Raw genomic sequence first — 24,697 nt, 5'->3', positions numbered from 1 at the left:
AATGGAAAACATGTGACGCTCTTTTGTGAAGCTGAACGACTCTGAGCTGCTTCTCTCAGAAAAAGCAGAAAAAGGCGCAAACGAGACTCAGAATTGGACTTCATTTATACGTTTTTGTCTCCCATCTCATCAGGGCCGGGCAGCGCGCTGATAACAACCAGCAAAATGTAAAAATGAACCCCCAAAGTGCATAGAGCTTTATCCTTCTGCTTTCTGTCTCTTTTTCAGATCATTTTAATTACAAACGACAAGTTCTGATTTGACTTATTTCCAAAACAACGTCTTTTCAGTCAAATACGTTTTTCTGGGAAGAATCAGTAGCGTTTTGTCCCAAAAGATACATTTGGGGAAAATCATCTACACAAGCGAAGCATCAAAAGTTATCCATATGTTTATTCTAAATGCTACGGGCTCTGTGCGGCGGAGCCGCAAATATACTGTCACAAACAGGAAAAACGCAAAATCCGTAAAATGTTCACATTTACGTTTCACACTTTGACGAACTCCTCCGTGGGCAATAGCCCGATCAAGCATAACTTTGGGGGGCATCTAAAGTTATCCAAATGTTATGAACAAGTGGTACGGTGCCTGTGCGGCGAAGCCGCAAACTGGAGCTACAATTTAGGAAATTTCCCAAATTTTAAATTTGCTGCCGTTTGCGCAGATAAAGCCCGAATTGCGTCAAATTTGAATCAGTTGTTAAAATAGGTTTAGGGCAAAGGGTTTAAGTGAAATAAATTAATTTGGCGCGACAGCGCCTCCTACAGAGTGACATAACATTTATATGGAGGGTAAAATGTAAAATTTTTCCAAATGTAATTAAATTTGGCACAAAATTCCATTTTGGCATCCCGATCAAAAAAGCCAATGAGACCCATGTCATAATTGTTACGGTGTAGCCATAGCGATGACAGAAACCTCCCATGTTATTCCAAAGGGAAAATCTCTGAAATGTGAACATGACACTTTATACTTTTAAAAACTCCTCTTTGGGCATTTGCCCTATTGACCTGAAATTCTTCAGGGGTGGACCAAAGTTATCCAAATCTTTATTCTAAGCGTCACAGACTTTGTGCAGCAGAGCCATAAACTTTCCCCTTCATATGTAAAGCAAAGGGGAGAAGATGTGACAGCGTCACAGATTCAGCAGGAGGTGTAATAAAAGGTAAATTGGGGCATTAGCCCCGCCCCTCGTCTTGTGGTGGTGGCATGGCGAGGGCCAATCATTGCCGCTTGCGACTATGTTTATTATTATTAGCAAAGGTGGTTAGCGCTCTTGCCTCCCAAGAAGGAGATCATGGGTTCGATTCCCGGACCAGACCAACATCACATGATCTCTCTGGGTGGAGTCTGCATGTTCTCCCCGTGTTACCGTGGGTTCTCTCCAGGTTCTCTGGCTCCTCCCACCGTCCAATCACATGCAAGTGTCAGGTACAATTGGTGACTCTAAATTGGCCCTAGTGAATGAATGTGAGAGTGAACTGTCTGTAATGTCCATGTCTCTGTGTTGGCCCTGCGACAAGTTGGCCACTGTCCAGGGTGTACCCCGCCTAAGGCCCAAAGTCACTGGGATAGGCTCCAGTCACCCGCGACCCCTAAAGGGAACAAGCGGTAGAAGATGGATGGATGTATTATTATGGTATGACCTGCAGAGTGAGCTCCATGCTGGTCCCTGTCTTCAGTCCTCGCTCCTCCAGTCGCATCATCTCGTCCTTTAGGTCCTCCACAGATTTGTGAAACTCTGGGAACCTTTCAGACAGGAACTGCAGGGTCTTGAAATGCTGGTGTAGGAACTGGAAGAACCTCTAAACGTGGGAGAAGACGAGCAGAACAAAGAACAGATTAATCATGCGAGTGTCGACAACATGACTGCAGTCGTTTTGAGAATCGAACTCTGAAAGAACAAAGACGTGACATTATTACATCAAAATGTCCAAAAAAAAAGAATAAAAAGGTCAGATTTTTATCAATTATTGTCTTTATTTGTGAATGTTCTCAATCTAGAAGTCTTTAGTCGCCATATTTTAACCTGTATTTTGCTGTTAATTGTTGTCAAAGTCTAAATGTGCAATAGAAATAATGATTTGATCAAATATTTTATTGCTGACTAATAAAAACCCTCTTCTGCTCCTCCTCTTCTGCTCTTCGTCTCCTCTTCTGCTCCTCCTCTTCTGCTCTTCGTCTCCTCTTCTGCTCCTCCTCTTCTGCTCTTCGTCTCCTCTTCTGCTCCTCCTCTTCTGCTCTTCGTCTCCTCTTCTGCTCTTCGTCTCCTCTTCTGCTCTTCGTCTCCTCTTCTGCTCTTCCTCTACTCTTCTGCTCTTTGTCTCCTCTTCTGCTCTTCCTCTCCTCTTCTGCTCCTCCTCTTCTGCTCTTCGTCTCCTCTTCTGCTCTTCGTCTCCTCTTCTGCTCTTCCTCTACTCTTCTGCTCTTTGTCTCCTCTTCTGCTCTTCCTCTCCTCTTCTGCTCCTCCTCTTCTGCTCTTTGTCTCCTCTTCTGCTCTTCGTCTCCTCTTCTGCTCTTTGTCTCCTCTTCTGCTCTTCCTCTCCTCTTCTGCTCCACCTCTTCTGCTCTTCGTCTCCTCTTCTGCTCTTCGTCTCCTCTTCTGCTCTTTGTCTCCTCTTCTGGCCTTTTATCTAAATTCCCACAGATTTTTCCACCAAATGTCAATTTTCAACCGAATTTCCCTCCCAAAAAATCACCAATAGTTTCATTCGGCTTCAAACTTTCCACCAATTTCTTTCCATTTCTTACCATATTTCATAAAATTGCCCTTTTTATTATATTTTCCTCCAATTTTTCCAAAAGGTCATTTAACCCTATCTGAACTGGCTCCGCCCCTCTGGCTCTCAAATCTCCCTTCAATTTGTCCACATTTCCCTCCATTTCACCCCAGACGCTTCCATCATTGCTTCCATCTGCCTCCTCGGACTTCTCTGACCCGTGTTCTGACCCATGTTCTGACCCGTGATCTGACCCGTGATCTGACCCGTGTTCTGACCCGTGTTCTGACCCGTGATCTGACCCGTGATCTGACCCGTGTTCTGACCCGTGTTCTGACCCCTGTTCTGACCCGTGCTCTGACCCGTGTTCTGACCCGTGTTCTGACCCGTGATCTGACCCCTGTTCTGACCCGTGCTCTGACCCGTGTTCTGACCCGTGCTCTGACCCGTGCTCTGACCCGTGTTTTGACCCGTGATCTGACCCGTGTTCTGACCCGTGTTCTGACCCGTGATCTGACCCGTGTTCTGACCCCTGTTCTGACCCGTGTTTTGACCCGTGTTCTGACCCGTGTTCTGACCCTTGTTCTGACCCGTGCTCTGACCCTTGTTCTGTCCCGTGGTCTGACCAGCACTGACCGTGTGTCTCTTGGTCTGGTCCAGGAGCTGCTCTTTGCTCCGCGTTGAGGCGTTTCCCGTCTGGACGGTGTGGATTCTCTCGGATCCATCGGTCAGAAGCTCTCGGAGGCCGAGGAGCATCTGACCCAACGTCTGCTGAAGATCTGAGCGGCTCCTGAGGGCCACGGCGCGAGACGAGACGCCGAGCAACGCACTGTCCAGCTCCTCCTGGAAACGGGAGAAGAGACGTGTTCAGGTGTGAGGGAGTCGAGTGTTCAGGTGTGAGGGAGTCGAGTGTTCAGGTGTGAGAGAGACGAGTGTTCAGGTGTGAGAGAGACGAGTGTTCAGGTGTGAGAGAGACGAGTGTTCAGGTGTGAGAGAGTCGAGTGTTCAGGTGTGAGAGAGTCGAGTGTTCAGGTGTGAGAGAGTCGAGTGTTCAGGTGTGAGAGAGTCGAGTGTTCAGGAGTGAGAGAGTCGAGTGTTCAGGTGTGATAGAGACGAGTGTTCAGGCGTAAGAGAGTCGAGTGTTCAGGTGTGAGAGTCGAGTGTTCAGTGTTCAGGTGTGAGAGAGTCAAGTGTTCAGGTGTAAGAGAGTCGAGTGTTCAGCTGTGAGAAATTCGAGTGTTCAGGTGTGAGAGAGACGAGTGTTCAGGCGTAAGAGAGTCGAGTGTTCAGGTGTGAGAGTCGAGTGTTCAGTGTTCAGGTGTGAGAGAGTCAAGTGTTCAGGTGTGAGAGAGTCGAGTGTTCAGGTGTGAGAGAGTCGAGTGTTCAGGTGTGAGAGAGTCGAGTGTTCAGGTGTGAGAGAGTCGAGTGTTCAGGAGTGAGAGAGTCGAGTGTTCAGGTGTGATAGAGACGAGTGTTCAGGTGTGATAGAGACGAGTGTTCAGGTGTAAGAGAGTCGAGTGTTCAGGTGTGAGAGAGATGAGTGTTCAGGTGTGAGAGAATCCAGTGTTCAGGTGTGAGAGAGTCCAGTGTTCAGGTGTGATAGAGTCGAGTGTTCAGGTGTAAGAGAGTCGAGTGTTCAGCTGTGAGAGAGTCGAGTGTTCAGGTGTGAGAGAGTCGAGTGTTCAGCTGTGAGAGAGTCCAGTGTTCAGGTGTGATAGAGTCGAGTGTTCAGGTGTGATAGAGACGAGTGTTCAGGTGTAAGAGAGTCGAGTGTTCAGGTGTGAGAGAGACGAGTGTTCAGGTGTGAGAGAGTCCAGTGTTCAGGTGTGAGAGAGTCGAGTGTTCAGGTGTGAGAGTCGAGTGTTCAGTGTTCAGGTGTGAGAGAGTCGAGTGTTTAGGTGTGATAGAGTCGAGTGTTCAGGTGTGAGAGAGTCAAGTGTTCAGGTGTGAGAATCGAGTGTTCAGGTGTGAGAGAGTCAAGTGTTCAGGTGTGAGAGAGTCGAGTGTTCAGGTGTGAGAGAGACGAGTGTTCAGGTGTGAGAGAGTCGAGTGTTCAGCTGTGAGAGAGTCGGGTGTTCAGGTGTGAGAGAGACGAGTGTTCAGGTGTGAGAGAGACGAGTGTTCAGGTGTGAGAGAGACGAGTGTTCAGGTGTGAGAGAGTCGAGTGTTCAGGTGTGAGAGAGTCGAGTGTTCAGGTGTGAGAGAGTCGAGTGTTCAGGTGTGAGAGAGTCGAGTGTTCAGGAGTGAGAGAGTCGAGTGTTCAGGTGTAAGAGAGTCGAGTGTTCAGGTGTGATAGAGACGAGTGTTCAGGTGTGAGAGAGTCCAGTGTTCAGGTGTGATAGAGTCGAGTGTTCAGGTGTAAGAGAGTCGAGTGTTCAGCTGTGAGAAATTCGAGTGTTCAGGTGTGAGAGAGACGAGTGTTCAGGCGTAAGAGAGTCGAGTGTTCAGGTGTGAGAGAGACGAGTGTTCAGGTGTAAGAGAGTCCAGTGTTCAGGTGTGAGAGAGTCGAGTGTTCAGCTGTGAGAGAGTCCAGTGTTCAGGTGTAAGAGAGTCGAGTGTTCAGCTGTGAGAGAGTCGAGTGTTCAGGTGTGATAGAGTCGAGTGTTCAGGTGTGATAGAGACGAGTGTTCAGGTGTGATAGAGACGAGTGTTCAGGTGTAAGAGAGTCGAGTGTTCAGGTGTGAGAGAGACGAGTGTTCAGGTGTGAGAGAGTCCAGTGTTCAGGTGTGAGAGAGTCGAGTGTTCAGGTGTAAGAGAGTCGAGTGTTCAGGTGTGAGAGAGACGAGTGTTCAGGTGTGAGAGAGTCGAGTGTTCAGGTGTGAGAGAGTCGAGTGTTCAGTGTTCAGGTGTGAGAGAGTCGAGTGTTCAGGTGTGAGAGAGTCGAGTGTTTAGGTGTGATAGAGTCGAGTGTTCAGGTGTGAGAGAGTCAAGTGTTCAGGTGTGAGAGAGACGAGTGTTCAGGTGTGAGAGAGTCGAGTGTTCAGGTGTGAGAATCGAGTGTTCAGGTGTGAGAGAGTCAAGTGTTCAGGTGTGAGAGAGACGAGTGTTCATGTGTGAGAGAGTCGAGTGTTCAGGTGTGAGAGAGGCGAGTGTTCAGGTGTGAGAGAGACGAGTGTTCAGGTGTGAGAGAGTCGAGTGTTCAGGTGTGAGAGAGTTGAGTGTTCAGGTATGAGAGAGTCGAGTGTTCAGGAGTGAGAGAGTCGAGTGTTCAGGTGTAAGAGAGTCGAGTGTTTAGGTGTGAGAGAGATGAGTGTTCAGGTGTGAGAGAGTCCAGTGTTCAGGTGTGAGAGAGTCCAGTGTTCAGGTGTGAGAGAGTCCAGTGTTCAGGTGTGATAGAGTCGAGTGTTCAGGTGTAAGAGAGTCGAGTGTTCAGGTGTGATAGAGACGAGTGTTCAGGTGTAAGAGAGTCAAGTGTTCAGGTGTGAGAGAGTCCAGTGTTCAGGTGTGATAGAGTCGAGTGTTCAGGTGTAAGAGAGTCGAGTGTTCAGGTGTGAGAGAGACGAGTGTTCAGGTGTGAGAGAGTCGAGTGTTCAGGTGTGAGAGAGTCAAGTGTTCAGGTGTGATAGAGTCAAGTGTTCAGGTGTGAGAGAGACGAGTGTTCAGGTGTGAGAGAGTCGAGTGTTCAGGTGTGAGAGAGTCGAGTGTTCAGTGTTCAGGTGTGAGAGAGTCGAGTGTTCAGGTGTGAGAGAGTCGAGTGTTTAGGTGTGATAGAGTCGAGTGTTCAGGTGTGAGAGAGTCAAGTGTTCAGGTGTGAGAGAGACGAGTGTTCAGGTGTGAGAGAGTCGAGTGTTCAGGTGTGAGAGAGTCAAGTGTTCAGGTGTGAGAGAGTCCAGTGTTCAGGTGTGATAGAGTCGAGTGTTCAGGTGTGAGAGAGTCCAGTGTTCAGGTGTGATAGAGTCGAGTGTTCAGGTGTAAGAGAGTCGAGTGTTCAGCTGTGAGAGAGTCAAGTGTTCAGGTGTGCTAGAGTCCAGTGTTCAGGTGTGAGAGAGTCCAGTGTTCAGGTGTGAGAGAGTCCAGTGTTCAGGTGTGATAGAGTCGAGTGTTCAGGTGTGAGAGAGTCCAGGGTTCAGGTGTGAGAGAGTCCAGTGTTCAGGTGTGATAGAGTCGAGTGTTCAGGTGTAAGAGAGTCGAGTGTTCAGCTGTGAGAGAGTCAAGTGTTCAGGTGTGCTAGAGTCCAGTGTTCAGGTGTGAGAGAGTCCAGTGTTCAGGTGTGAGAGAGTCCAGTGTTCAGGTGTGATAGAGTCGAGTGTTCAGCTGTGAGAGAGTCGAGTGTTCAGGTTTGATAGAGTCGAGTGTTCAGGTTTGATAGAGTCAAGTGTTCAGGTGTAAGAGAGTCGAGTGTTCAGGTTTGATAGAGTCGAGTGTTCAGGTTTGATAGAGTCAAGTGTTCAGGTGTAAGAGAGTCGAGTGTTCAGGTTTGATAGAGTCGAGTGTTCAGGTTTGATAGAGTCAAGTGTTCAGGTGTAAGAGAGTCAAGTGTTCAGGTGTGAGAGAGACGAGTGTTCAGGTGTGAGAGAGTCGAGTGTTCAGGTGTTTTTCGGTTGGTGTTCAGGTGGTCAGGAATTCAGGTGTTCTGGTGTTCAGGTCGTCAGGTGTTCAAGTGGTCAAGCGTTCAGGTGGTCGGGCGTTCTGGTGGTCAGGCATTCTGGTGTTCAGGTGGTCAGGTGTTCACGTGGTCAGGTGTTCTGGCGTTGTGGTGTTCAGGTGGTCAGGTGGTCATGTGTTCAGGTGGTCAGGTGTTCAGGTGTTCAGGTGGTCAGGTGGTCAGGTGTTCAGGTGTTCAGGTGGTCAGGTGGTCAGGTGTTCATGTGTTCAGGTGGTCATGTGTTCAGGTGTTCACCTGCAGCTCTGTGGCTCGCTGGAGCAGAGACTGGGGCAGACTCTGCTCCTGCATCAGAGCGTTCAGATCTTCAGACTGAAGCTGGAGCGACAACTGAACCTGAACACAAAGCGCAGCGTAAAAACGTAACAGTGGAACTCACTCAACGCGCTCAGAGCTCAGACGGTACCTGCAGCGCCTCAGCGAGCCGCGGCTCGTTTGGGCCGGGTGCGGTTATTCGCTCAACTGAGGTTTGGTTAGAAGTGAAGGCAGCGTGCAACTCGTTCAGGCGCTTCTGTGGGTTAAAACATCACGCAATAATGTTAAGTGTCCAAACGAGCCGTAAAACACGTGCAGAACGTCACCCAATAATGTTAAGTGTCCAAACGAGCCGTAAAACACGTGCAGAACGTCACGCAATAATGTTAAGTGTCCAAACGAGCCGTAAAACACGTGCAGAACGTCACGCAATAATGTTAAGTGTCCAAACGAGCCGTAAAACACGTGCAGAACGATAAGCAATAATGTTAAGTGTCCAAACGAGCCGTAAAACACGTGCAGAACGTCACGCAATAATGTTGAGGTCCAAACGAGCCGTAAAACACGTGCAGAACAACACGCAATAATGTTGAGTGTCCAAACGAGCCGTAAAACACGTGCAGAACGATAAGCAATAATGTTAAGTGTCCAAACGAGCCGTAAAACACGTGCAGAACGTCACGCAATAATGTTGAGGTCCAAACGAGCCGTAAAACACGTGCAGAACAACACGCAATAATGTTGAGTGTCCAAACGAGCCGTAAAACACGTGCAGAACGTCACGCAATAATGTTAAGTGTCCAAACGAGCCGTAAAACACGTGCAGAACGTCACGCAATAATGTTAAGTGTCCAAACGAGCCGTAAAACACGTGCAGAACGTCACCCAATAATGTTAAGTGTCCAAACGAGCCGTAAAACACGTGCAGAACGTCACCCAATAATGTTAAGTGTCCAAACGAGCCGTAAAACACGTGCAGAACGTCACCCAATAATGTTAAGTGTCCAAACGAGCCGTAAAACACGTGCAGAACGTCACCCAATAATGTTAAGTGTCCAAACGAGCCGTAAAACACGTGCAGAACGTCACCCAATAATGTTAAGTGTCCAAACGAGCCGTAAAACACGTGCAGAACAACACGCAATAATGTTAAGTGTCCAAACGAGCCGTAAAACACGTGCAGAACAACACGCAATAATGTTAAGTGTCCAAACGAGCCGTAAAACACGTGCAGAACAACACGCAATAATGTTAAGTGTCCAAACGAGCCGTAAAACACGTGCAGAACAACACGCAATAATGTTAAGTGTCCAAACGAGCCGTAAAACACGTGCAGAACGTCACGCAATAATGTTAAGTGTCCAAACGAGCCATAAACACGGGCAGAACAACACGCAATAATGTTAAGTGTCCAAAAGAGCCGTAAAACACGTGCAGAACGTCACGCAATAATGTTAAGTGTCCAAACGAGCCGTAAAACACGTGCAGAACGTCACCCAATAATGTTAAGTGTCCAAACGAGCCGTAAAACACGTGCAGAACGTCACGCAATAATGTTAAGTGTCCAAACGAGCCGTAAAACACGTGCAGAACAACACGCAATAATGTTAAGTGTCCAAACGAGCCGTAAAACACGTGCAGAACGTCACGCAATAATGTTAAGTGTCCAAACGAGCCGTAAAACACGTGCAGAACAACACGCAATAATGTTAAGTGTCCAAACGAGCCGTAAAACACGTCCAGAACGTCACGCAATAATGTTAAGTGTCCAAACGAGCCGTAAAACACGTGCAGAACGTCACGCAATAATGTTAAGTGTCCAAACGAGCCGTAAAACACGTGCAGAACGTCACGCATAATGTTAAGTGTCCAAAAGAGCCGTAAAACACGTGCAGAACGTCACGCAATAATGTTAAGTGTCCAAACGAGCCGTCAGCATGATGTAAATGACCCTGTGGCTGTAATGAGCATGATTCGTACGCGTGTCGTGGTGTTCTCCTCCAGACGCTTCCTCATCGCCGCCTCTCGCAGCTCCAGTGTCGCTTGGATCGCGGCGATGACCCTGACCGTCGTCTGCAGACACTCGCGACCTCTGCGTGACCCCGGGAAACGCGTGAACTTTGACCCGTCCGACCCGAGCGTGCGGCCCAGACACCCCAGCTCCGAAGACACGCCCTGAAAAAAAAGAGTTCACCACACGTTCTGCTTAGAGTTCACCACACGTTCTGCTTAGAGTTCACCACACGTTCTGCTTAGAGTTCACCACACGTTCTCCTTAGAGTTCACCACACATTCTGCTTAGAGTTCACCACACGTTCTCCTTAGAGTTCACCACATGTTCTCCTTAGAGTTCACCACACGTTCTGCTTAGAGTTCACCACACGTTCTCCTTAGAGTTCACCACACGTTCTGCTTAGAGTTCACCACACGTTCTGCTTAGAGTTCACCACACGTTCTCCTTAGAGTTCACCACACATTCTGCTTAGAGTTCACCACACGTTCTGCTTAGAGTTCACCACACGTTCTTCTAGATTTCACCACACGTTCTCCTTAGAGTTCACCACACGTTCTCCTTAGAGTTCACCACACGTTCTTCTAGATTTCACCACACGTTCTCCTTAGAGTTCACCACACGTTCTGCTTAGAGTTCACCACACGTTCTCCTTAGAGTTCACCACACGTTCTGCTTAGAGTTCACCACACGTTCTGCTTAGAGTTCACCACACGTTCTCCTTAGAGTTCACCACACATTCTGCTTAGAGTTCACCACACGTTCTGCTTAGAGTTCACCACACGTTCTTCTAGATTTCACCACACGTTCTCCTTAGAGTTCACCACACGTTCTCCTTAGAGTTCACCACACGTTCTTCTAGAGTTCACCACACGTTCTCCTTAGAGTTCACCACACGTTCTGCTTAGAGTTCACCACACGTTCTGCTTAGAGTTCACCACACGTTCTGCTTAGAGTTCACCACACGTTCTGCTAAGAGTTCACCACACGTTCTGCTTAGAGTTCACCACACGTTCTCCTTAGAGTTCACCACACGTTCTTCTAGAGTTCACCACACGTTCTCCTTAGAGTTCACCACACGTTCTCCTTAGAGTTCACCACACGTTCTCCTTAGAGTTCACCACACGTTCTCCTTAGAGTTCACCACATGTTCTCCTTAGAGTTCACCACACGTTCTGCTTAGAGTTCACCACACGTTCTGCTAAGAGTTCACCACACGTTCTGCTTAGAGTTCACCACATGTTCTCCTTAGAGTTCACCACACGTTCTCCTTAGAGTTCACCACACGTTCTGCTTAGAGTTCACCACACGTTCTCCTTAGAGTTCACCACACGTTCTGCTTAGAGTTCACCACACGTTCTCCTTAGAGTTCACCACACGTTCTCCTTAGAGTTCACCACACGTTCTGCTTAGAGTTCACCACACGTTCTGCTTAGAGTTCACCACACGTTCTGCTTAGAGTTCACCACATGTTCTCCTTAGAGTTCACCACACGTTCTCCTTAGAGTTCACCTGGAGTTGCAGAAGCGCTCGTTGTCCATCGTCTTCATCATGAACACCGAGCGGAGCGAGCAGCAGGTCGCTCAGAGCCGACAGACACACGGACGTGTCGCTCAGTAAAATGAACGCTCCCTCGTCCACGGCCTGAGAGGTCGTCTGAGAGGTCGTCTGAGAAGTCGTCTGAGGGGTCATCTGAGAGGTCGTCTGAGAGGTCATCTGAGGGGTCATTTGAGGGGTCATCTGAGAGGTCATCTCCTGAAGTCACAAGCTCGGTCTCATTATTGAAATAGCCACAGTCAACAAGCATAAAACCGGTCTTTTATTTTACTCATTGTTTTGATGGCAAGAAATAAAATAACGTAAAGCTGTTGAATTGAGTTATTTTCTCAGCAGGAAACAAGATGTTACATTTGACATCCTAACCCAAAGTGGTGGGAAACTGTCAAAATAAAACATCTTTAGGTTCAGATTGGACAAAGTTGTCGTTTCCAGGAGACTTTTCCTCTTTTGTCTCGCCTTGAACTGCATTTATATTAAACCACTATTTTCATCAAATCTCTGGATTAAAAAACAAACTATAATCATTTATTTTATATGTATTGTGTTTTCAAAATAAAGCTAATATTATATAAGATCTGCGTTTACATTTCCACGCATCAAAACCAGGATTAAACTGGGACTAAACTGGGAATAAACTGGGCCCAAACTGGAATAAAACTGGGACTAAATTTGGATTAAACCGGGTCTAAACTGGGATTAAACCGGGTCTAAACAGGGACTAAACTGGGTCTAAACTGGGACTAAACTGGGTCTAAACTGGGTCTAAACTGGGACTAAACTGGGTCTAAACTGGGACTAAACTGGGTATAAACTGGAACTAAACCAGGACTAAACCGGGTCTAAACCGGGTCTAAACTGGGATTAAACTGGGATAAAACCGGGACTAAACCAGGACAAAACCAGGACTAAACCAGGACAAAACCAGGACTAAACCTGGACTAAACCAGGACAAAACCAGGACAAAACCAGGACTAAACCAGGACTAAAACAGGACAAAACCAGGGCTAAACCAGGACTAAACCAGGACTAAACCAGGACTAAACCAGGTCTAAACCAGGACAAAACCAGGACTAAACCAGGACTAAATCAGAACTGAACCAGGACAAAACCAGGACTAAACCAGGACAAAACCAGGACTAAACCAGGACTAAACCAGGACTAAACCAGGACTAAACCAGGACAAAACCAGAACTAAACTAGGTCTAAATCAGAATTGAACCAGGACTGGATCAGGACCAAAGCCTAAAAACACCTGGACTAAACTTCATCCAAACCATGATGAAATAAAAAGACACATTCGCCTTTAACTCCTAAATTTAACTCTGCAAAAATAATAGAAAAATAACATTTGATCTGCGCGGGACGCTGCTCTAGCGCCCTCACCTGGCCGCCCGTCTCCTCGCACCGCTCGCTCAGCTCCGCCGCCACTTTCACCAGATTTGCCAGCTCTTTTTGGGCTTGTTCTCCAATCAGACGCCCCGCTGCTCCATCGCCGCGCCTCGTGAGAGCGTCTGCCACCTTCAGACAATGAGAAAAACACACCAGAGGGGAAAAAAAAAAGAAAGCTACACCTCTACTCCGGAGCCATCGGGCCCCACGGGACGCCCCATCTCCACCCAGACAAACTGGGCGCCCGCGGCTGAAAGGAGGTGGTAATGGAGCTACACTTTCCCAGTGTCTGTGGGTGTGATAATGAAGTACTCGAGCACCAGGGGGCGGCGGAGGGTACCTGGGACGGGGGCCGGCGGAGGGGGGGCTCCAGAGAAAGCAGCGCAGCGTGGAGTCGGTCCCACTTGGCGAGGCGGGGGTCCGGGGGGGCGTCGCCGGGGCGGGTTCTGGAGGAGAGGCTGTGGTCAGGGCAGAGTTTGGACCGGTCACACACAGATGAGTGCAGTACAAGTAGAAGTAAAAGTAGTAGAAGTGAAGTAGAAGCAGAAGTGAATGAGTAAATACACAAAAACAACACAATGAAACTCTTGCAACAGATTCAGATTTAATTAGGAAATGTGCAATTTTGACCGACTTTTATTTGATTTCTTCTTTGTCATGATTGTGTTTCTTTTGTTGATGCCTTTTTGTCATTTTGTTAAAAGCCTCAGCATCTATGACCTTCAATGACCTTTTGTCAAGTCAAATCCACATTTATATTTGTACCTCCGTCTCACTCCTCTTGAATAGACGTGTATTTAGAAATACTTATACATAATTATCTGTGTATTTGTACCTCATTTCACACGTCTTTTGATATTTTTGCGACTTGAAAAATGTAGTATCCGACCACTCCTTGTAAAATGTGGTTAATTAGTGTAAAATGTGGTTTATTGGTGAAAAATGTGGTTAATTAGTGAAAAATGTGGTTTAATGGTGTAAAATGTGATTGATTAGTGTAAAATGTGGTAAATTAGTGTAAAATGTGGTTAATTGGTGTAAAATGTGGTTTAATGGTGTAAAATGTGATTGATTAGTGTAAAATGTGGTAAATTAGTGTAAAATGTGGTTAATTGGTGTAAAATGTGGTTTATTGGTATAAAATGTGGTTGATTAGTATAAAACGTAGTTGATTAGTGTAAAATATGGTTGATTGAAGTAAAATGTAGGCTAACTAGTGTAAAATCGGGTTTATTGGTGTAAAATGGGGTCAATTGGTATAAAATTTGGTTGATTAGTGTAAAATAGTGTAAAATAGGGTTGATTAGTGTAAATTAATGTAAATTGTGGTTATTAGTGTAAAATAGGGTTGATTAGTGTAAATTAGTGTAAAATGTGGTTATTAGTGTAAAATAGGGTTGATTAGTGTAAATGAGTGTAAAATGTGGTTATTAGTGTAAAATAGGGTTGACTGGTGTAAAACGTTGACTGTTCTCGTGCACGTTTCTCTGGCTCCTGAAAACGGCCTCGTGTCGGCGTCGATCTCGTCCGCGGTCGAGAAACGACAGACGGCCTCTGGTAACAGCGGCGCCCGGTGGAATGTTCCTGAACGAGGCGAGTCGTGGTGCCGTACCTGTTCTCCTCTGGCTCCCGGGGCTCCTGCAGCCTGGTCCTGCTGCCGTGTCTGGACAGAGCCTGGGTCAGTCCTCTCTGCTGCTCCAGCTCCTGCTCCAGCTCCTGAACAACAGAAGATATGTCCAATCACGACAGAGGAACAGAAGGATTTTCACGATTTGTGGCACGTTTAGATCGATCAGTGGCACGAGCACTAAAAGTGACGTAACAGGGTTGAAAATGTGACAAGTGACAAGTATTGTGACTTTTGTGAAAGCATTATGCATGAGAAAACTACCAAAGTACTAGTGAGTTACTTTTACAAATTCTAGTGTAATTCCAGATGAGTCTTTTGAACAAAACTTGATTAATTAAACAGTTTGAAGCTGTCGATTAGTCAAAGATTTATTTAAATTTAAGTTCTAATTTACAGTGAGAATTATTTTTGTCTTTTTTTTTGCTATTTTATTTTATTAGACAATAAAAAAAAAGAATTAAAATAGGGAGACTGAAGGCCTCTAGACAGAGTATAATTAAAAAATAAAGGGTATTATTGATGAAAATACATTATGACTTTATTATTATTCGGCATATTTTTTTGGAAATTTTGGCTTATTAATGCAGCTGTCTTTGTTGTTAAAAAAAAAAAAAAAAGAGTATTTTTGTACGTGTTTTAAAATTCTAAAACACGTTTAGTCCAATCAGATTAATCGCTGCAGCTTTCTTTACCGGCACAAGCGTTTTCAGATTTTTTTTATGTGCTCTGTCCTTTCGATAACTACTGTGTCTCTTTTTGCCCTCGAAGAGTCTGCAGTCTGGAGTAAAAACATTTTGAAAATCTGAAAACTTTTTATTTGATACAGTTTTAGAATGAATCTTGAACTTTATCCGGGTCAAACTTACCCTGTTTCCCGTGTTGAGGTACTAAATGTGTTAAACGTGGCCTGAGAGCGACGCTAGCCTCAGCTACACACATTTAGCTCCAGTTTAGCCCCTCATCAAAGGCTTGGTAAATGTGACCTGGGAGCGACGATAGCCTTAGCTACACGCGTTTAGCTCCAGTTTAGCCCCTCGTCAAACGCTTGGCAAATGTGGCCTGAGAATGACGCTAACCTCAGCTACACACGTTTAGCTCCAGTTTAGCCCCTCGTCAAACGCTTGGTAAACGTGGCCTGAGAGCGACGCTAACCTCAGCTATACACGTTTAGCTCCAGTTTAGCCCCTCGTCAAACGCTTGGTAAACGTGGCCTGAGAGCGACGCTAACCTCAGCTATACACGTTTAGCTCCAGTTTAGCCCCTCGTCAAACGCTTGGTAAACGTGGCCTGAGAGCGACGCTAACCTCAGCTATACACGTTTAGCTCCAGTTTAGCCCCTCGTCAAACGCTTGGTAAATGTGGCCTGAGAGCGACGCTAACCTCGGCTACACGCGTTTAGCTCCAGTTTAGCCCCTCATCAAAGGCTTGGTAAATGTGACCTGGGAGCGACGATAGCCTTAGCTACACGCGTTTAGCTCCAGTTTAGCCCCTCGTCAAACGCTTGGCAAATGTGGCCTGAGAATGACGCTAACCTCAGCTACACACGTTTAGCTCCAGTTTAGCCCCTCGTCAAACGCTTGGCAAATGTGGCCTGAGAGCGACGCTAACCTCAGCTATACACGTTTAGCTCCAGTTTAGCCCCTCGTCAAACGCTTGGTAAACGTGGCCTGAGAGCGACGCTAACCTCAGCTATACACGTTTAGCTCCAGTTTAGCCCCTCGTCAAACGCTTGGTAAATGTGGCCTGAGAGCGACGCTAACCTCGGCTACACGCGTTTAGCTCCAGTTTAGCCCCTTGTCAAACGCTTGGTAAACGTGGCCTGAGAACAACGCTAGCCTTAGCTACACGCGTTTAGCTCCAGTTTAGCCCCTCGTCAAACGCTTGGTAAACGTGGCCTGAGAACAACGCTAGCCTTAGCTACACACGTTTAGCTCCAGTTTAGCCACTCGTCAAAGCTAACTCTGGTCTGAGGTGGTCACCTTCTGCTGCTGGAGGCTGCTCTGTCTCAGCAGTTTGTTTCTCGGGGACGAGAGGATCTCCTGGACGCTGCTGCTGCGCCTCAGGTTCCTCTGCGGGGGGCGCTCCGCTCGGCTCTCGGGCCCCTCGTCGTGTCGGCCCCGGAGCAGTCTTTGGAACGAGACCAGGCTGGACTTCAGGAGGTCCAGTCGACGGAGCAGGACCTCAGTGGCGTCCTGCTGCGCCCGGGTCCGGCGAGTCTCGGGGACGTTGTCCTGATGGGTCGACCCGTTGTGCTGATGCGGGACGATCGCTGCGTTTGACCCGTTGTTCGGTGAGGACGGTTTGTTCTCCGTTTGGTGGTCGAGGTGGGACAAGGCGCCGACCTTCTGCTCGATCTCCAAGAGCATTTCCTACAACGAAAAACACAAACTGAACGAGAGATTCAAGTTTGGAGCGACATATTGACATTAAAAGAACATTCACTTGTTATATTTGAATATTTCCTGCTGAATCGTAGTTAAAGAGACACATTCTACTGTTTTGTTTTTGTTTTGTCCCTTTACTTTACCATTTCATGTTTTAGAACTTAAAATAATGACTTTCTCTCAGTCGGGATTTGTGTTAGCGCTCCACCTACTGGCAGCGGAGGGAAATACACACACAAAAGCTAGCTTGCCCTGACTTGCTATTGTAAGCGCGCAGTTGCGATGAAGGCGACTCGAGTCAGAAACGCTCAGAACTGACGGTTTATGGAGGTAAAAACAGCTCAGGAGGAAAAGACGAGCTCAAAAACATGAAGAAACAATCAAAGTGAAGAAGATAATCAACAGGAAGTCGAGACAATACGGACATTTATCATCATAATCATAATTGCGAATAAAGAGCTCACATATATATTAAATGGCTCCGTGATTAAGTATTACAGAACTGCACTTTGTTAGCTTTTTTCCGCACAATCTGGCAGTAAAATGATGATCACGATTATAGAAAACGTGCCACAAACGACTAAACTTTTCACCCTTTTGTCGGTAAATCTAGAAGAGCTCGTCAGACCCTTCTAGATGTTTCTCTAATATGCTAAAAATGTACATATTTGGAACAGTTTTCTTCTCGTTTAAGAGCGTGTCGAGCTCAAATGTGATGAAGACAACGTCCTGAAACGTCCTCAGACGGTCGGAGCGTGTTGGACGTCTGCCGCCTGAAGGTTCAAGGACTTTTACGTCTTCAGAGCCTCTTCAAAGTCACTTAAGCAGCAGAAAAAGACTCAGTCCTGTAGATGTGACGGGCAGATGTGGGTCACTGTTTGAATAAGGCTCACGTCCCATTGGAGGTGTCCGTTTACCCACAATCCTTCACTCCTCCTCCTCCACGCCGCGCCCGTCACAAGTGCCTCTGAATCTTTCATACGAGCTCAGGTTTCACGCTAACACGGCTCAGGAGCCCGACTCTTTCTAAATAAGACTCTGTAACTTAACAAACCACGAGTCCGGCTCTATGTCCAGGGTTAAGTCCCAGTTTGGCCTCAGAGCATCAAATGTGGCTTTTAAACAGACATTGTTATTATTAAATTCTATCATATTTAATAATATGATATTCTGTAATATTTTCTTTTTTTTTTTACAAAGAAAGATAATTTTGTGAACTTGAAATCCATGTGACAGTTTGAACCACTCATATGACCAACATGAAGTTAAGATATATTTAAATATATTATCATATTTAATTAATTTAATTGCATTTAATTGTATTTTTTTATATTTATTCTGTTTACTCTAGTTTTTTATTTTTTATGTAATCTATTTAATGTTTTAGTTATTTTATTTATTTATTTATCTATTTCATTTATTTCATTCATCTTATTTATTTTATTTATTTATTTTTGTATTTATTTTATTCATTTCATTCATTTTATTTATTTTATTTATTTCATTTATTTCATTTATTTCATTTATTTTATTTATTTCATTTATTTCATTTATTGTGGATTTTAGCACTTTTCTTGTTTTATTATGTGATTGAGTCGTTACTATAAAACACTGGTAAATATTTTTTTAAACTTGACGACTGAAACGCAGCAGAAACTATTATGACAAATATTAATACACGATAACGCCTGTATTTTGTGCTCGTTTCAACTGATTTTTAAACTTTTCTTCGTAAACCGACACGACTGGTTTAAAAGGATCATTTCTTCACTTTACAGCAGGAATTATCCACCAGGTCAGAACAAAGCCCTGAAGCTCACGCGCTGTAAACACATCTTCACTGGTTTTGTGGGTGTTGCAGGAGATCAGACGATTGTGTTTGTGGTGAACTCCGACTGTTCATTTGTTTAGAGTCACGTTCTGCTCACGGCGACTTCACTTTCACTTCACTTTCACTTCACTTTCACTTCACTTTCACCCTCGAAACACGTCACAGAATCACGCCAAATACATGAATTACAGAAACACTTATGTAGCTTAAAGCGCCCCCTACAGCCCAGCGCCCCCTACAGCGCCCCCTACAGGCCGGACTGAAGCGCCCCCTACAGGCCGGACTGAAGCGCCCCCTACAGGACGGACTGAAGCGCCCCCTACAGGCCGGACTGAAGCGCTCCCTACAGGCCGGACTGAAGCGCTCCCTACAGGCCGGACTAAAGCGCCCCCTACAGGCCAGCGCCCCCTACAGGCCGGACTGAAGCGCCCCCTACAGGACGGACTGAAGCGCCCCCTACAGGACGGACTAAAGCGCCCCCTACAGGACGGACTAAAGAGCCCCCTACAGGCCAGCGCCCCCTACAGGCCGGACTGAAGCGCCCCCTACAGGCCAGCGCCCCCTACAGGCCAGCGCCCCCTACAGCGCCCCCTACAGGTCAGACTGAAGCGCCCCCTACAGGCCGGACTAAAGCGCCCCTACAGGCCGGACTAAAGCGCCCCTACAGGCCGGACTAAAGCGCCCCTACAGGCCGGACCGAAGCGCCCCCTACAGGCCGGACTGAAGCGCCCCCTACAGGCCGGACTAAAGCGCCCCTACAGGCCGGACTAAAGCGCCCCTACAGGCCGGACCGAAGCGCCCCCTACAGGCCGGACTGAAGCGCCCCCTACAGGCCGGACTAAAGCGCTGCCTACAGGCCGGACTGAAGCGCCCCCTACAGGCCGGACTGAAGCGCCCCCTACAGGCCGGACTGAAGCGCCCCCTACAGGCCGGACTGAAGCGCCCCCTACAGGCCGGATTGAAGCGTCCCTTACAGGCCGGACTGAAGCGCCCCCTACAGGCCGGATTGAAGCGCCCCCTACAGGCCGGACTGAAGCGCCCCCTACAGGCCGGACTGAAGCGCCCCCTACAGGCCGGAGATAAATATATTTAGAATTTTCTTTAAAAAATTTACAAATGTTATCCCAGAATTGCACATTTTTAGGTTTATCATTTCACTTCCTGTTTGTAATTGATGACATCACAGCAGGAAATTACCCAGAAAACACTGGGCCAAAACTCATCTGATGTCACCATTTAATTATTTGAAAAATGAAGTTATATGAGAGCGACTTTATTTATTTTCTTTATGTTTAGAGTCCAAAAAGTTATTTTGTGTAAATTCTGCTTAAACTTTGAACGAGTGTCCCTGGTGTGATGTCACTTCCTGTCCCTGGTGTGGTGTGATGTCACTTCCTGTCATTTTCTACGGATTTTTCAACGTTTTCTCCATAAAATACCTGCTCGATCGGTGTAAAACCATCATTTATATGTATAACAGGTACAAATACACCAAATAAAGTCAAAATTAGAACATGGTAAAAACATGTCATGGGCCCTTTAAGTTGTGTCTATAACAAGTACTTTTTTTACTTTCTACAGCTCAAATCTTACTGTACTGCAAATAAATCACCACAAACGCAAAGAAATGCTCCACACGATTAATATTAAGTGTAAGAGTGTTTCTATACCTCTCATTTATTAAGTCAACGCAGTAAATATCGTAACGTTTAGTCAAATTTGAAATGTTGAGGATTTTGGAGATTGACGTTTGTAGAAAGACGTTAAAGCGCCAAAACGTCAGGATCAAAAGCTCATATCGCTGTGTCAGGTTCATTTCCTCAGACTCTTTATGACCCGTCTGTGTTTGTTTTACTTTTATTTATTCTTTTTACTGTCCCGGAGAAGCCGGACTCTGTGGAACGTGCAAAGATAAAACATAAAAGCCGTTAAATAATGATTGAACCCGGGTCGTTCAGCTCGAAATCGCGTTAATCATTTCCAGACACAATCTCCACTCGAGATGTCAAAGATTAATTGGTTAATCAATAATAATGTTTATTCAGGACGGAAAATATCAATCGTGACCATTTTAGAAGCAAATATGATGTGATTGTGGGTAAGGACTGCACAAAATATTACCATAAACTATAAATAGTACAATAATAACTGAAGTAGATCATTAGTGGCAATGAAAGTGTCACAGAAATATTATTATTCTATATCAGCTCAAATGTTACAAAAATAAGAAAGGGCTGAACAAAAATGACAGATATATTGCCCAAAAAATGCTATTAATGTCTTATTTATGAAATTATAAGTAGATATAGTAATTATTGTGGAAAAAAACTCAGAAACTCACTGTTATTTGGTGTAAATAACCATAAATAATTAAGATAAATGGTCATTTTTTTTCTCACATAGAAGTCGTCAAGTCAAACGATTATTTCTACTGCACATTGAAACTTTATAAATACATAATCAGCCTAATAAAGGTTGAAATAAAGGTGTTGGAGAGAGAATAATTATAAATAAAGTGTATTATTGATGAAAATATAAAATAGTTTACTCTTGTTTTGCCATTTTGATTTAAAAATGGTCATGAAATGCTTTAGAGTTTAAGTCCAGAAAGCGACGATCAAAACAGCATTATCTGAAGCCAGTCGTGATTATGAATTATTGATGATGAAATGTCGCGGCTCAATTCTCACGATAACGTTTCATAACACGACGCAGCGTAACCACTGTATCTCCTGTGCACGCCGCCGTTTCCATGGAGCGTTTGAGTTTGAACGCGCCTCGAATGCGATTGCACAAACGGCGACGCGACTCCCGACGCGACGAGCCCGGCGTGTCACCGACGTCGAGCTTCCCACAACGACGACAGGGTGAAAAACGAGTGGGTAAAGAACGGATCAAAGAGAGAAAAGGTGGGATCAGGAGCGGCGCAAACGTGGGGACGAAAGCGGCGCAGAGTCGAGTCTGGGCTCGTCGGCTTCTTTACGCGGTCAAATAAAAGTCTTAGTGCAAAAAATACAGCGCGATGAGTCAGAGTTTGTTGCCGTGGAGATTGTGTAGCGTAAAAAGGAACGGGCTCAATGCTCTCGTCAATCATCGATATCAAAAACAACAATGACTTTCTGCACAATTGCTCTGGTAAAAATCAAGATCACTGTAAAACTGTTCAGGAAAAGTCACATTTTGTCCTTTTCACGTGATTTGCTTCAATATCGATACTTGTTCAAATGAGTATCTGCTGTCGATACTTGTTCAAAAGAGTATCTGCTGTCGATACTTGTTCTAATGAGTATCTGCTGTCGATACTTGTTCTAATGAGTATCTGCTGTCGATACTTGTTCAGATGAGTATCTGCTGTCGATACTTGTTCAAATGGGTATCTGCTGTCGATACTTGTTCAAATGAGTATCTGCTGTCGATACTTGTTCAAATGGGTATCTGCTGTCGATACTTGTTCAAATGAGTATCTGCTGTCGATACTTGTTCTAATGAGTATCTGCTGTCGATACTTGTTCAGATGAGTATCTGCTGTCGATACTTGTTCAAATGAGTATCTGCTGTCGATACTTGTTCAAATGAGTATCTGCTGTCGATACTTGTTCAAATGAGTATCTGCTGTCGATACTTGTTCAAAAGAGTATCTGCTGTCAATACTTGTTCAAATGAGTATCTGCTGTCGATACTTGTTCAAATGAGTATCTGCTGTCGATACTTGTTCAAATGAGTATCTGCTGTCGATACTTGTTCAAATGAGTATCTGCTGTCGATACTTGTTCAAATGAGTATCTGCTGTCGATACTTGTTCAAATGAGTATCTGCTGTCGATACTTGTTCAAATGAGTATCTGCTGTCGATACTTGTTCAAATGAGTATCTGCTGTCGATACTTGTTCAAGTGAGTATCTGCTGTCGATACTTGTTCAAATGAGTATCTGCTGTCGATACTTGTTCAAATGAGTATCTGCTGTCGATACTTGTTCAAAAGAGTATCTGCTGTCAATACTTGTTCAAATGAGTATCTGCTGTCGATACTTGTTCAAATGAGTATCTGCTGTCGATACTTGTTCAAATGAGTATCTGCTGTCGATACTTGTTCAAATGAGTATCTGCTGTCGATACTTGTTCAAATGGGTATCTGCTGTCGATACTTGTTCAAATGAGTATCTGCTGTCGATACTTGTTCAAATGAGTATCTGCTGTCGATACTTGTTCAAATGGGTATCTGCTGTCGATACTTGTTCAAGTGAGTATCTGCTGTCGATACTTGTTCTAATTAGTATCTGCTGTCGATACTTGTTCAAATGAGTATCTGCTGTCGATACTTGTTCAAATGGGTATCTGCTGTCGATACTTGTTCAAGTGAGTATCTGCTGTCGATACTTGTTCTAATTAGTATCTGCTGTCGATACTTGTTCAAATGAGTATCTGCTGTCGATACTTGTTCAAATGAGTATCTGCTGTCGATACTTGTTCAAATGGATATCTGCTGTCGATACTTGTTCAAATGAGTATCTGCTGTCAATACTTGTTCAAATGAGTATCTGCTGTCGATACTTGTTCAAATGGGTATCTGCTGTCGATACTTGTTCAAATGAGTATCTGCTGTCGATACTTGTTCAAGTGAGTATCTGCTGTCGATACTTGTTCTAATTAGAATCTGCTGTCGATACTTGTTCAAGTGAGTATCTGCTGTCGATACTTGTTCAAATGGGTATCTGCTGTCGATACTTGTTCAAATGAGTATCTGCTGTCGATACTTGTTTTGGTATCGATTCGTTTCTGACTTTCGATACGTTTGACAAGCTTAATGTAGAATACAGTAATACAGCAAACTGCAAATTGTTATTTTGTTACTTGTTATTTGATATAATAAATGTTGGTCACTTTCCACATGAAACACAAACTGCATCTGATGTAAAATAATGTTACACTTGTTTATTTTCAGTTCAATTCAAGCCCAACGTCGCTAAAAACATAAGATTGAACTGTAATAAACCTGAGCAAACAGATCGGTGCTTAGGAACATCATAGCAACTCGTAATATTTGTTGTGTTTGATGATTACGGATGACTATGACACGTCTTAATCCAAAAATAAACATTGCAAACTCTGTTTAACTTAAATGAACCAAGCGAACCAAGACAGAGTCAATGATGATCGTGGGCGGGGCCTTCAATGTGCATGAGTGAATGATGATCGTGGGCGGGGCCTTCGACGCGCATGAGTGAATGATGATCGTGGAAGGTGACTTCAACACACATCCACACGCGCGGATGACTCATGGTTTTGTGAAACAGACCTGGATTATAATGTTATTATTAGAGCTGTGATGTCGACAGAGGGCGGGGCTGAGGGTGGGGCTGAGGGCGGGGCTGAGGGCGGGACTGAACCGGTCTAACTTCATATTGTGGTAATAATATAAACACGATAATCATTAAGACTAAAGACTAATTCAAATGAACATGACACAATGCAAGGGTTTAGTGAGACCGTTGAACAAAAGCATTCTGACAGGTTAAAGGGGACGTCTTGTGTGAAATACAGTTGACTTTTATGAACTTTAATAACATTATCTGACACCAAGTTGTATTTTAATGCCTGCACGTTTCTAGTATTATACGTCTTCTTTAAGGACGATGTTGAAGCTGAATAACTTCCCACAGACATGATCATTGTTTAAATTGTTTCCTGATTAAAGGCGCGGCAGCCGCCTTTTACAAACACACGGCTTTGTTCTGCTCTGTTCTGATGAGTGTGAGTGACAGGCGGCTTAACCAATCAGAGGAACGCACAGTCTGGGTCGAAACTGCTTCATGTACAGGTGCGGTGGGCGGGGCTTCCCTGACAGGTGAGCAGGTGAGTGACAGGTGCGGCGGGCGTGGCTTACCTGACAGGTGAGCAGGCAAGTGACAGGTACGGTGTGGGCGCAGCTTCCCTGACAGGTGAGCAAGCGAGTGACGGGTGTGGTGGGCGGGGCTTACCTGACAGGTGAGCAAGCAAGTGACAGGTGCGGTGTGGGCGGGGCTTACCTGACAGGTGAGCAGGTGCGTCTCCAGAGCCTCCATGTCGTTCCCATCAGCCCCGGCGGCGTCCAGGCTGCAGTGGGCCCTGTGCAGCCAGCGCTCCAGCTCCGACACGCGCTCCAGGATGACATGGGAGTCCAGGGGGTCCAGGGGGTCCGGGGGAGGCCGAGGTGAGGGAGGCGGGGCCAGGGAGGGAGGCGGGGCCAGGGAGAGAGGCGGGGCCAGGGAGAGAGGGTCGTCTGGGGCCTGAGGAGGAGGAAACCATTAAAATGTGAGTAAAATTGCCTTTAAAATG

At 45.6% G+C, this 24,697-nt stretch overlaps 2 protein-coding genes across 2 annotated transcripts in view; both read right to left on the bottom strand.

The window, feature by feature from the left end:
* Nucleotides 1–11,341, bottom strand: part of LOC140370930 (nesprin-2-like) — a 32,034-nt gene extending 20,693 nt beyond the window's left edge. The window contains exons 1-6 of the mRNA XM_072458218.1: nucleotides 11,102–11,341; nucleotides 9,559–9,753; nucleotides 7,730–7,834; nucleotides 7,561–7,659; nucleotides 3,357–3,563; nucleotides 1,647–1,805 (exon numbers count right to left, since the gene is read on the bottom strand). Of these exons, the coding sequence (XP_072314319.1) occupies nucleotides 1,647–1,805; nucleotides 3,357–3,563; nucleotides 7,561–7,659; nucleotides 7,730–7,834; nucleotides 9,559–9,753; nucleotides 11,102–11,341 (1,005 nt within the window). The remainder of the gene's footprint in view (nucleotides 1–1,646; nucleotides 1,806–3,356; nucleotides 3,564–7,560; nucleotides 7,660–7,729; nucleotides 7,835–9,558; nucleotides 9,754–11,101) is intronic.
* Nucleotides 11,342–13,939: 2,598 nt separating this feature from the next.
* LOC140370929 (uncharacterized) overlaps nucleotides 13,940–24,697 on the bottom strand; it is a 216,487-nt gene continuing 205,729 nt past the window's right edge. Inside the window, exons 84-86 of the mRNA XM_072458217.1 lie at nucleotides 24,409–24,648; nucleotides 16,148–16,537; nucleotides 13,940–14,254 (exon numbers count right to left, since the gene is read on the bottom strand). Of these exons, the coding sequence (XP_072314318.1) occupies nucleotides 13,940–14,254; nucleotides 16,148–16,537; nucleotides 24,409–24,648 (945 nt within the window). The remainder of the gene's footprint in view (nucleotides 14,255–16,147; nucleotides 16,538–24,408; nucleotides 24,649–24,697) is intronic.

The sequence above is a fragment of the Eucyclogobius newberryi genome, unplaced genomic scaffold (genome assembly GCF_026437365.1).
Source record: "Eucyclogobius newberryi isolate DKJ021-1_F unplaced genomic scaffold, fEucNew1.0.hap1 SCAF_21, whole genome shotgun sequence".
NCBI classification, from domain to species: Eukaryota; Metazoa; Chordata; class Actinopteri; order Gobiiformes; family Gobiidae; genus Eucyclogobius; species Eucyclogobius newberryi.
The sequence above is the reverse complement of the archived record's forward strand: the minus strand, read 5'-3'. Positions and strand labels throughout refer to the sequence as shown.